This window comes from Coturnix japonica, chromosome 4, assembly GCF_001577835.2.
Source record: "Coturnix japonica isolate 7356 chromosome 4, Coturnix japonica 2.1, whole genome shotgun sequence".
NCBI lineage: Eukaryota > Metazoa > Chordata > Aves > Galliformes > Phasianidae > Coturnix > Coturnix japonica.
In genome coordinates this window covers 80983859-80997308 of record NC_029519.1, presented here as the reverse complement: position 1 = coordinate 80997308, position 13450 = coordinate 80983859, and the positions used below count along the sequence as shown (strand labels likewise).

Here is a 13450-nt window from a genome sequence, read left to right as displayed (position 1 = left end):
TGAGTCTTCTTACTCTGTTGGTCAGTTAATTACTGGGTGAACCTCAAGATATCACTTCATGTTCTGTGTCTCAGCTACTCCATGCATGAAATGGAGGTAGAGGAAAATGATGCTCACTCGTCATCATAATGATTAAGAGGTGGCCAGAGGAGCCAAGCTCTGCTACTTGGCTTCCTATAGGAGGGTCTTACACTGGGACATGGGGATGACAGGTTGGGGAGGCCTTGGGCATGGGAGAAGCAGAAGGGAAATATGGTGAGGGACACTTGATAGGGCTGTGTGGGCTCAGGGCAGCATGGGGATCTGGATGGGGATTGGTGGAGGTGGGAGAACATAATCTGAATTTACAGAGAGGGTTAAGGGAGGAGATTCAGAGGATCTTATTCTATGGGACTGCTTGAAGGAGGTTTAGGGTTTAGTGTTTGGCCCAAGACTTCAGGGCTCCAGCATCAAGCATTCAAGAGCAGAATACAGGTCACAAATGGAAAAAGCTGGTGCTGCTGCTTAGATGGGGACTTGGGGATGCCGGGATCCCCTAAAAAGGCAGTAGGGAGGGGAGGAAGCACAGCCGGGGCTGAAGGAATTGAACACAGCGGGACGCCGGGGGGCTTTTCTTAGACACAGATGGACCAGGCTGGGGGAGAACCCCCCCGGGACCACAGAGTACGGGCCAGAGAGGCGGGGAGGAGCGAGGCCGGGCCGCCAAGCCCCTCCCCACGGGGCCGGGGCCGCGGTAGAGGCGGGGGCGGCGGCGGAGGGAGTGCGGGGAAGGCGGCGAAGGGCTGCTGCCCTGGCGCTCGGGTACGGAGTGGTGCGATCCGAAGTTTATTGCTGAAAAGGGAGGGGAAAAAAAAAAATAAAAAAAAAAATTAAAGAAGAGAATAGAATAAACACAAGAAAAATTGTAGATAGAGAAAGAGAAAGAGGGAAAGGAAGAGCATCCCCTCGCAGCTGCCCCGGAGGGATGCGGTGGAGCGCGGCCGGCGGGACCCCCCGCTGCCCGGGTACCACCCGGGGCCGGAGCGGGGCTGAGCCGTGAGTGCTCACCCCGGGAGGGTCGGACCGGGTCGGCTGGGACTCCTCCCGCCCTGCTCATCCTTCGCGCATCCTCCGGCGTTGCCTTGCCGTGCCGAACCGAGCCGTTCCGAGCCGTGCCGGACCGCTCGGTCCGTGCCGTGCCGTGTCGGTGTGAACCGAGCAGTGCCGAGCTGTTAGGATGAGGGGCATCCTCTACTTCTGCACGCTGATCCTTTTAGGTGAGTAACGCTGGGGATAACTTTCTGCAGGGGGTTTGTTTGTGGGGATATCTGTCCACCTTCGGGTGTGGGTGATCGCTCCTCTCTCAGTACCCCGGGAGCATCACCCTGCTTTCTGTTGTGCTCGCTCTGGACCCAAGCGCTGGATCTTTGCTACTGTCACTCCGGATAGTTCTGTTTGCCGCGGGAATGGCTAATTACATCAGGGAATGAAGGCACTTCTCGCTGGGGAAGAGGAGCTTGGAGGGAGGTGTTGGGTGGAAATGGATTTAGTACGGCGCCGGGCAGTGGAGGAGATGGAAAATGTCGGGGTTCGGTGCTGGAGGGTGATGGCAATGCATGAGCCCCAGCCCTGAACCGTGTGGAGCTGTGCAGCGGGGTTTTTCGCTGATCCTTCCCAAAACTGGGTGCCCTGAGGGCTTTCTGCACCGGCAGCTGCCTCCCTTTACTCCTATGCAAGCTGTAAAAAGGGTGGGAGATGCTGTCCCCCGTGGGATGCTGCTGTGTCTGCTGGGATGTGGTCCGCAGCTTGGAGCATCCCACTTATAACCCATATCTCTCCTGTGTGCCATGCTTAGGGGGTCCCTGAGTCCCCTGAGTAGTTTCCATGTGTCCGGCAGTGGGCAGCCACAGCTGGGAGCCTCAATTGCTTTGGCTACAAACCCGACAGCTCCCCGTAGGGTGTGTTTCTCTCTTGCTCTGTGCTTCGTTGAGATGGCAAATCCCCAGAATATGGGTTCAAATAAAGAAGAAAAAGCTGCAGAGAGGCAGGGGGTGGGATGTGCTGGTCCTCTTTGAGTGGCTGTTGGGAAGAAGGGATGGAAATGGCTGGAAGTGGTCGGGACATCCTGATAGACCTGTATGTATCCCGAGCATCCCCGTTCTCACCCCAGGTCCTGGATGAAAACCACAGTAGGATTCTTTTTTGCTCAATGAAGATGGTTTTGTCAGTGCTCCAGGTGACTCCTCATCCTCGCTTTCCCTGTCACTAGATGTCACCAGCAGCAACTCGTGCAAGTCCCACCAGGCAGTGGGAGGTTTTGACTCCCAAGAGCAGCTGTTTCCAGCTCACTCCGGGGCTTTGGGGTGTGGAACAGGACCCAGATTTATTCAGCTCCTGACTGCAGGGACTGGAGCTGAGATGGGGAAGGTCTCAGGCTGCCACAGAGCTGGAGATCTCTCCTGTGAAGCTTGTGGGGCATCAGGCTGGGAGGTCAGGTCTCTGCAGGACCCCTTTTTCCAAGCGGTTCAGATTGAGTGGGTAACTGATTGACTGCCTGATTGACTGGCTTGGTGGGCTGATTGATTTTTTCTAGAGAAAGCCGAGTTTAAAAAAAGAGCTTCTGCAAATGGCCAGCTCTCCATTGTCAGCAATGCAACTGGGATTAGTGGGCAGGATTTAAGGATACACTCATCACCTCACATCCAGACCACAGCAAAACCATCAAATAGTTTTTACCTTCTGATCTCAGGGACTCCAGAAGCACCTTTCCACCTCTGGACAAGCGTTCGAGTCTTTGCAGGCTCAGTGCCATCTCAGCAGATGCCATTCCAAGCCCTCCATCTGCTTTATAGATGTTTCCTGGATGTTTGTGTTATGGCTGGACAAGAGCTGCTTGTTCAGATGTGTAGATATCTGTCATGGGGATTGGGACTGCTGAGGTGCTGAGCTGGTGATGGAGCCTCTGCAGCTACAAGCACAGAAATCTCCAGCTTCCAATATCCTGCAAACCACGAGGTTGCAGTGGGAAAGTCTCCCTTTTTGTATGTATGTCCCCCATTGTTTTGGGATGATGCAGGGTGGAGGAGGCAGGACTAGAAGCAATTAGAACCTCTGGGGTGGGACCAAGCAGAATCACCACCATTCATCGAAGATGGAGATCTCCTGCTGTCACACTGTACCCATCTCCCTGTTGGCACAAGCATGCAGGGGAAACCAGACAAAATATATATATATATATAATAATGATATTACTGAACAGATTTTTACTTTCTCAGCCACTTTTCATCCAGATCAACTCCCTGATCTGTCTCATCAGCAGCCACAAGGATACCGGTGGCAAGGGGAATGTAAGACCACACCACTGGGGACAGGGCCATGGTTTGCAGGCATTCACTACTGACTCTGTGTCATCTAATACTTGCTTGTATCTGTGGCACTGGCTAGAAATCCTACCCATAGGACATTGGTCAGGTATATTCAGGTAACTGTGGAAGGTTTTATGTAGGGTGAATCTAGTGGTTGACAACCCTATCCTTGGCAGAGGGGTTGGAACTCAATGATCCATGCTATGCTTTCCAACCCAAACTGTTCTACTGTATAGAAATATATTCTATGATAAAATCCATCCTCCTGAAAGCACTGACATCATTAAATACAAAGAATGTCATTAATTTTACCAAGATGTCTGTCAGTACCTCTATCCAGCCCCTAAAACATTGCCCATCCCTTATTGCAGCAACGGGTCATTGGGATGGAAGGTGGGATCCCAAATGGCATCTGGGATGTCTTCCTCTGACGACAGCTGAGTTTACCTGGGAAGTTTTATGGCTCAGGGTAGTTAGCATCATTCCTGGCATATGTTAACCACAGCCTCTTTGCAGATGCAATCAAACACAAGAGATCGTCTGGCAGATTTTCACCCGTTTTGAGAGCTCACGTCCCACGGGGAGAGCAAAAGCCTCAACCAAAATGCATCTGTGTGCATGAGAGAGAGAAACGCTCCCTAAATTAGTGCCTTTGTCAGCTCTGACAGGAGCAATGCGTTATTTGCATCAATAAGAATGTGATATTTATGCCCCTTTATCGACATGGGGAAGAAATAGAACCACTCTCTCCATGGTTCAAATTCCTCTGCAAGGAGATTGCCACACCCAGAACACATTTATTTGTTTTCCAGGGCTCTGGACCCTAAAAAAACATAATTACTCCTGGATAAAAATTAGTTAAGTGTAATAATTAGTGTGAATTACTGAGTGGTGCTTTATCTTGTTTTGAGATAAATAAATGCCTTCTCAGTTGTGCCTGAAATTCACTTCATCATTTCTTCACAGGTCTCATTCATTTTTATAACTTATCATTTGGTCATCTTTAAGCATGACTTAAATTGTGTTTGAAGCCAGTCAGGTTTCAATGAAAACAAGTTGCGACCAAGACATGTGTGGCTTTTTTTCCCTTCAGTGGGCTTCATTTTCCTTTTGTTTCCTTAGAAAGAAAATGGACCCCTTTCTTCTCAGCCCAAAAGTGGAAGAGAACAAATTCTAAGGGAGTTCTGCTAGAAATATATAAATTAGAAGGGTATAGAATCATAAAACGATCAAGGTTGGAAAGAATCTCTAAGATCACCAAGTCCAACCCCACCCCATCAGCACCATGACCAATAAACCACATCCCTCGCTGCCACAAATGTGCATTTCAAGGCACATTTCCTTGAAAGAAATAAAAAGAAAACTTGTCCCTGTCAATCTTCAGTTCAGTCCTGTTCCAGTTTGTTGTTTTTTTCCCTCCAAATACATCTGTCAAAATCCCCTCTGGTAATAACTTCTGACTTCAAGCCTGGCTGGGCTGATGGTGAGAGCTGTGTGATGGTTGGAGGGGGAGCTGGGAAGCCATGCCCACCACCTTGTATGGATAGCATTCAACTCCTGTAGCTGTCGCAGCTTTAAAGGCTTAAATACGGGTGTGCTGGGACTGGGCTCCTGTTGTAATCATATTTGAAAGTCAAGGCTAGGAGGATGATTTTGAAGAGGTGGATGGGAAGCGGAGCCACAGGTGAGCCTTGGATACTGGAGATGGACCAGGAGTAAACATATTTTTGGTATCACTGTGGGTGATTGTGTCCCATTGTGTCCATGAGAGCCCATGTGTGTCCAGGAGGGGTTGTGGTGGGCAAGGTGATGGAGGATTAGGACTCAGTACTGTTGTATGGAGAGCTGGATGGCTCTGCAGAAGGTGGAACCACCATTTCTCCTGAGCAAGGAGATCCTGGGACTGCCACGGAGAAGAAAAATGAGTGTGCAGAAAGAATAAGTATCTTCTGAGGTCACATTGCCTTCAAATCACCTGTGGCTCCTCTGGGAGTTAGGTCTAAATAACAAGTGATGCCACAGCTGGCATCTGCTGAGTTGTAGAGGGTTTGACAGGTGTTCAGAAAGGCTGGTGTTTTCATGAATATTTCCAAGCATCTTAGGTGAACTATGTAGGTAGAAAGCTATAGAATCATAGAATGGCTTGGGTTAGAAGGGATCTCAAAGATCATCTAGTTCCAACCCCATTTCTGTGGGCAGGGTTGCCAACTACTAGATAGGTTGCCCAGGAACCCATCAAGCCTGGCCTTCAATGCATCCCACAACTGCAGGGGCCCAGCAGTGACACATATTTCCCTGCTGCTGAGATTGGCATCCATGCAAGGTGCGAGATGTAGTCAGAGTCCGGTCATCTCATGCCTTTCCTGGTCCATCTGATTGGAGCTGTTGGGGTAACTGGGATTTACATGCCTGTAGAGGACAGCTTGAGTGAGTGAATGAGCCCCAGAGATGCAGAATAGAATAATCTCTCTGGGCTGCTGCTCGACTGCTTGAACATCCTAATGGTGGAAAAGCATTTTCCTATATCCCATCGGACTAGATCTTTATTTCCCATCTCAGAACTGCCTTGGCTGTATCCTGTCACTTATCTCTTTCCACCTCCCTTCATGCAAATCCCCGATCTCGCTCCGCAGGCAGCTCCTTGCTGCACATGTTCCTCTTTCTGTCCAAAGCCATCTGGGTAGCGGTTTGCATGAGAGACGCAGTAAAAATAGTTACGCTGTTGTCTTGATTTATTGAACCCAACTGGAAAAACCTGTCTGTGATACCTACCCTTGCTGAGAGTGCTTTGACAGGGCTATTAGCAGTGCTCCCCATGCAACCGCTGACAGTTGCATGGGTCATTTTGACACACAAGTGCAGGCAGCTGGATTTAAGTTCATGGGTCCTGTTTATTGAGGAGAAAGGAATGGTTTTCTGGTGCTTCTTCCAAAAGTAGGATCAAGTTGCTCATCTTTCACATATGGCTGAGTCCTGCCATCTATTCTTGGTCTCCGGTGGGATGGCAGTATGTTTTGGCTATGGGACTTTAAATAAATCCAGATGCTAAAGGTCTGGGAGTTACGACCAGAGAAACCATTCAACTCTGTTTTTATTTTTCACAACTTCTGCTTCTTGTGCAAAGAGCAAAAGGCCAAGCGCATCACTCAAGTCAAGTCTCAACACTGAAACTTCTGCCTGAGCAAACATATTGAGGGTACACTCAGTCCCCTCATCTAGGTTCATGCTTGAGGCTGCTTTGCAGGCTGCCCTGTGAACATGTGTTTCGGGTCTCTTCTCCCTTGGAGGAGTTTAGCTGCTAATGGCCATGAATCCCATGAGGAGTTGGAGGTGCCTGTGGGAAGTGCTTGTCTGCAAGAGGAATGTGTTTGGGAGTCCAGAGCTGTGTGATTTGAGGTCTCTGGGGACTCAGAGCTGAGCTGGGCACAGCTCAGGGCAGGTTCTGGAGGAACTTCAGGGCACAGAGAGAGCACAATCTCTGCAAAGTCATCAGGCTTTGCTTCGAGCTTTGCATCGAACGAAGCTGGCTGATGCCTCTGCAGCAGCCACCTGGGAAATCCCATCATCCTTGATTAAACACAGCAAAGGAAACTGTGGGGCAGCTACAGCCTCATGGGAAAGAGCCTGCACTTGGATGACAGTTGTGAGTTTTTTGGAGTAAATCTGGTGTCTGGGCCACCACTCATTCAGTGTTCATGTGGTCCTGTCCGTGAGAGTTTTACGTAAGCAATCAAATCAATCTTAAAAGGTTTTGAGTTTTTCAACTCATCTTGTTTTACCGTGTCAGCCTTTATTGAATGCTTTGTCTTCTTTTTTGCCTCCTGCTCATACTGGACTCTTCAGTGGCAACAGATTCACTGTGTTTACAACTTTTCTTTCTGTCCATTGGCCACCAGCATCACCAGTAAGTGGTGTCCAGGAGCTCCAGACCAGCCCCCTGGATGCTGGTTATAGGCATATTTCCTTGACTTGCAGCCCACCTGTCCCTCCTTCCAGCCAAAAAGCTCAGACCTGCTCAGGGAGGGAGTCATGGAATAGCAGAATATCCCAAGTTGGAAGGGACCCATGAGCGTCATTGAGTTCAACTCCTTGAAAAGCCAAGGGGAAACTCATAGCTGCTTGGAGCTACTTTCCGTGACTCTGGATAAAAAGTTCTTAATAACAGGCTGAGTATTTCTTCTGAGGCTTTAACTTCCAAGCGAGCAAAGAAAAATGCATCTCCCCATGGCAGCCTTCACAGCAATCTCTCAGATATTATACAGCTCACTCCATTACCTGCAATCTGGAAATAGGTGGCAGAAGTCTGCTGTAGCACTGCATGTTTTTCCTTTCCTTGCTCTCTGTGTTTTTCTTTTGATGTTTGGTGTGTACAGCACAAGGCACCTTAAAAAGGTGTCACAAGGCAACATAAATCCGTGCACACTGACTCTTCTGTAATAAAGGCTGCAGGTTAGGACGATGTGTTTGCCATCTCCTAATGGAGAGGGGAGCAAACCAGGATGCTGAATTATTAGACAGGGCTTGGAATGAATCAAAGCCATTTGACCTGTTTGTATAAAACCTCAGACAAGGCTGAGTTTGCCTAAGTGTTTCCTCTGCACGGTGAGGAATTACGCTCCTGTTCACAAGGGTTGGTTGATTTATGCCCTGGATTTGACACATGACTTATAGCAATTTCATGGTAGATCTCTTTTTTTTTTTTTTCTCTTTTTCTCCCTTTGGCTTTTTTTGTTCCTTCCTTTTATAAGAGAACACAGCCAACGAGGCTGGATTGTCTTTGCTGAGCTTTCCTTCCAGTATAGGAAAAAGTACTTAGGAGTCATTAAGGTCACAGCCTACAGATACCCTAAATGTAATGGGAAGGAGTTGTTCTCCTTGCAGGGAGAAGTGGAGAAGGAGGACATTGAGCTGTATTTTAGGAGCATAAGCTTTGCTTTGAGGCAACATCTGATCACTTAAAGGAAGAAAGAAGAGCAGATTCTCCTTTAGAAAATAGTAGGATCACTTTGTGGCTTGTTGGGTTTTGTAGGTATTAACAAATCTTATTGCCATAACTTGTGCTGCCCAGAGACCTTCTTGTTTTTCACAGGTTCACATTTGTGCCATTTTTATGATAGTTCTCTACTCACTGAAGGGAAACAGGAATGGAAATGACTTGAGACTCAGGTGAGCAGCCTTACCCTAGACCCAGTCTGTCTTTGGGGTTATCTAGAAGAAAAGATGAAGAATTGCATTAACCTTAAAACTTGAGACTTCCCCTCATGGACTAGAAAGTGCAATAAAGAACAGAAGAGATGGACCAGAGCTGATTTAGGACAAGAGGTAATGGCCTTAAGTTGTGCCAAGGGAGGGTCAGGTTGGATATTAAGAAACATTTCTTCTCCCATAGAATGGTCAGTCACTGGTGCAGGATGCGCAGGGAGTGGTGAGATCACTATGCATGGAGGTATTCCAGAACCATGGAGATGTGTCACAGAGGGACGTGGCCAGTGGGCATGGTGGGGGTGGGTTGGGGTTGGACGTGATGATCTTAAAGGTTTTTCCTACCTGAATGATTCTATGATTCTATAGTTCTGGTCTGGAGATGGAAGGAGAGGAGAAAGGGCTCTTCCAAGCTTGGAAGCTAGTTGGAGATGAACCGTAATAGGGGACCCAGAAGGAGGAAAGTGTAAGTTTGTAAGGGCCTGAAAGCAATTCAGGAGCTGAGAAAGCATTAAGAGTTGGACTCCCCCCTCTGTGAATGGTGACGTGAGTCATGCTGGGGAAGTGCAATGTGAACTGACAGCTGGAGGACCCATCCATCTGCATGGAGTGCGGAGGCATACACATGGCATAAAGCAGTTCCAAGTGATCACCCTCGTGGGAGTGATATGAGGAAATTTATCTCCCTCTGCTGATATTGCTTCACTCTCCCTCCTGCAGACCCAGTCAGGGCAATCCTTAATGTCTACTGGAATGACTGTTGGTAATTAAGTGCCGGACTCAAGGGGGTCTAGATCTCTAGTTGGGTTTCTTATATACAATTGCATTACCAATTAATTATTGGTCATAAATGGTAGGATTAGAGCAAATATTACTACCGACAACACAGAAACAATCAAACAAACAAAGAAAACACCAACATAGAAACAAAGCAAACCAAAAACTCTCTAGCAAATAACAAAGAGAAATTCAGTGGACTGAATAAGTTCCTAATCTGCAAGGCAAACGTGCTGTCCTACACTCAGGAATTAACTATTTCTGTGTGTCTCTCAGTATTTGGAAAGCAATGCAAACTCACTGCAACTCATTCTAAATGAGGGATATTTTGGAGATAGACAAATCACTGCAAAAAGGAGACAGGGTGGTGTTTGCCCTGGGACGTTGGTGCTTGTGCAGAGTGGCTACCTGCAAACTGGGACTGAAATTACTCATCGTTGTATCAGAATCAGTGCGACTTTCAGCAGCACCTGCTGCTCACACAATAGACTGAGCTCTTATTTTGGCACTTCTGCAGCTGCTGACTAATCTGCTCTGAAAATCTGCCTGCATCCCCTACATGGGGATCAGTGGTCCCACTTTGAGTTGGGTTTAAGAGAGGTGCATGGCTAAAGAGAAGGAGATGAATTCAGTGATGTGCCATGGATACAGGGGAGCAGCCTTGGGGTGCAAAAACTAAAAGCCTCTGATAGAAGAGCAGGCTGAAAAACAGAAAAAAAGGCTGGGATTTTGGTATAATTTGGCTTCCAAACAACACTGACAAATCAGGAAGAGTAAGAACTGCAATAAAAGAGAGCAGAAAATAAAATGCTTGTTGAGGGTAAATCCATCTGAAGAAAATCAAGGAGTAAAATAATGTCTTGGATGTGTCTGTTCTGTTTTACCTGCTTTTATTGAAAAAACAGCTTCCTATTACACTGCTCCTCCTGGAGAGTCACTGGACATGGAGACAAATGGAGCCTGTTTCTCATCTGTCACCTGCTCAGTTCCAGACATGGATGGTTCCAGAAGAAAGCAGGTATGGGTGTCATCCTACCTGCTATTCACCTGGAACCTCTTTAGTCAATAGAGAGGGGCTGCTGGGTCCAGAAGAACATTTATCCTCTCTGCAGATCCATTACTTCAGGAATTACAAGGAGGAATGAGATGGCAGTTTTAACCCTTTCCCTGATTGTTAGATGTCCTGTTCATATGTACCCCTCCTAAACCACCACGGCTGATGTTCCTAGCAGCCAAGGAACCACTCAAACCATTCTATGATTCCATGATTATATGATTGTATGATTATTCTCCTCCCCAGAAGTTGCTTGTAAACCACACAGTGCCCAGGAGCCTTTGGGGATGCTGAACTTTGATTTTCAAGCCCATTAAACTGCCAAATGTTCCCTGAAATGGTTTTGGCCAGGGCCAACTAGCCATCTCCTGGGCACGGGTCAGGATCCAGCATGAGCCAAGGCCCATTAGCAGCAGGTGGTTTGCATGTGGCTGCCCTGTTTGAAGGGGAAGAGACTTTAATAGCATGGATGAGGCAGTTCTGGACCAGCATCTCGAGTTGTTTAATTACCTATCTTAGAGCACCCTTTCTCTCCCAGACACTGGTCATCTCTCAGACCCATCCTGCAGTTGCTGTTGGGCAAATGTGCTTCAAGCTTAATCTCAGCCTCACACATTTATCTTCCTTTCTGCTATTTCCAGCTCAGAAGGCAGAACACTGTCAATGACACGAGATAATATAAAATAAATGATAGTGCTGCCTAATTTGATTGGGAACAGATAAATCCCCATTTCTAACGCAAGCAGGTGCATGCAAACCCACACACACACAGTGCTGGCAAGGGACTAGGGATGTGCATGCACACAGAGAGTCCATTAGAAGCTCCACAGCTCTATCAACTCTGAAGTGTCCTCTCCATCACCAAAGCTTTCCTTGGCTTGCAATTGCAGTTAGCATGACCTCGTGAAAGATAAGGCACATGAGAGAAGTCTGAGGATTCTTGAATTATCCAGAGTTGAAAAGGGAAGAAAGACACAGGAGAGAACATGATCACACACTATAAATACCTTCAAGGTAACAGCGCAAGGGGAGGGAGAGGATTAGTCACACTACTTTAAGTCAGGGAATGGGGGGAGAGAGCAACAGTGTGAAGCAGAGGAAGAAAAAAGTTTTAAGCTGAGCAGAACGTCTAAGCTATTTTTCTTTCTCATTTGTACTGGAAAAAGAAATTGAAGGGCTGTAGTTTGGGCCAAGCGTGAAGTTTGATGCAACTGTTTCTCAGGATATTTGTAGGTTTTGGCCATAAGGATTAAAGGGTACACCTATATGTTGGATCTCTACATCCTAGGTGCATCCATGAGCTAAACAAGGAGACCATGTAACTTTCTAGATAAAGACAGGTGAAGATCCACTCATTTACTTGAAAGAGAAGGTTGGCCAAAGTTTCTTCACCCCCCTTCTCCCTCCACCCCATGTATCCTACACTCATACTGAAGGTACCATGGAAAAATGATGCTGCTTGACCAAAGGTCTTCATAGCTGTGTAATGGTGGCTCAGTGGTGGGTGAATCTGGGACAACCAAGAGGCTTGGCTAGCCCCCAGATCTTGTTAACAGGTGATGAGGTGGCTACTGCTCCTCTTTAGTAAAGCAGCCTTTCTTTTAGTGCCTCAGATATGGCCCTGTCCTCCTTGAAAATGGAGATTGTGAAGGCAGGAGTTTGGATGCAGCTCCCTGATGGACTGGTTCCAAGACTGGCTTGGACAATCATTCTTATTGTCACCTTCTGTTATTCTGGGACTCAAAATGAAGCATTTTCCAAAAGAAAAAAGTGCAGGTAGCTGCTGCCAAGATTCTTTCCTGTCTCTCCATGCAAGTGCCAAGAACTCCTTCTTCTCATAACAAATCAACAAGCCAAATATAGGTGTCCCTAGAGAAAAGCCTTCAGGCTAGTAAAAACCAACAAGTTGGTCCAACCAAAGGTAAACAAGTTAATTATGCTGCTCTTCAGCCTGTGGTTTCCTGAGTAAGTAAAGCTTGTAGAAATATCAATCAGCCTGTCCACCCCAAATAACTTCTGAGCCCCCCGGCTAGGTTTTATACATATTTCTATCTATATGTATGCATATCATTATGTAAATATACATATATGTTTGATAGCAGTCTCCAAAGATGTTCAGGTCCCATGGATTGATGTGAAATCAGCTGTGGAAAAAGGAGTAAGCTCCTAGAGGGAGAAGTTAGTGGAATTCATGGCAGAAAAGGTGCATGCGTGTCCTGGTTTCAGCTGGAACAGAGTTTATTTTCTTCATAATGTCTGGTATGAAGCTATGTTGTGCTGTGGTCTTAGGAGGAAAAAAATGTTGTTGTGACACTGAGAGACTCCTTCCATACTGCTGTTTGTTTTATTTCCAGCTAAGCAGTAGGGAGCATGACACAGATCTGCATATGGCCAAAGAAATGACTTCCAGGGGTTAAGACGAGTGTTGGGTGAGACTGGTTAGAGCCCAATACTTGTTACCATAAAGGTAGTTCATGCAGTTTACAAATCTAATGAGGGAAGGGAAGGCAAACTGAGAGCTTTCTGTAGATTCAGGACTGCTCCTAGAAGGTAAAAGCAGCTGAGAAATGCCAAAGGGGAAGGATGGTCCTGTGGAAGCTAACTATGATATAGTACCATAACTGTGGATGCTAATATGATGGGACTATAGAACGGTTTGTGTTGGAAGAGACCCTTAAGACCATTTGTTCACACTCCCCTTCAGTGAACAGGGACACCTCCAGCTCCATCAGATGCTCAGAGCTGTCCCCTTTCAGGAACATGCAGGGAACTGGGGAACATAAACTGATCTTCAGAGGATAATGCCATGCTGCAAAACCTTCCAGGGTAGGGAAAAGCCTCCCAAGATGTTTCCTAGTTGGGCAACACAAGAGAACAGGGGACATGCAGTTGTAGGAGCTGGACTCGTTGATCCTAATGGGTTCCTTCCACCTTGGGATATCCTATGATTCTATGATTTCATGATGTAATGGCAGCACCAATGTGCATTTCAGACTCTGCTTGCACCTCCCACGTGCTGCTCCACTCAGATCTGACACACAGAGTCCTCATTCTCCGTCATCTGACGTGTTGG

General features: G+C 47.1%; 1 protein-coding gene across 2 annotated transcripts in view; it reads left to right on the top strand.

Moving 5' to 3' along the window:
- The first annotated feature begins 739 nt into the window (after window positions 1–739).
- GFRA4 (GDNF family receptor alpha 4) overlaps window positions 740–13450 on the top strand; it is a 63659-nt gene continuing 50948 nt past the window's right edge. Inside the window, exon 1 of one of the 2 annotated variants that reach the window (XM_032444607.1) lies at window positions 740–1256. In XM_032444607.1, coding sequence (XP_032300498.1) covers window positions 1217–1256 — 40 coding nt within the window. In that variant the 5' untranslated portion in view covers window positions 740–1216. The remainder of the gene's footprint in view (window positions 1257–13450) is intronic. The other variant, XM_015863040.2, reaches the window with a different exon arrangement.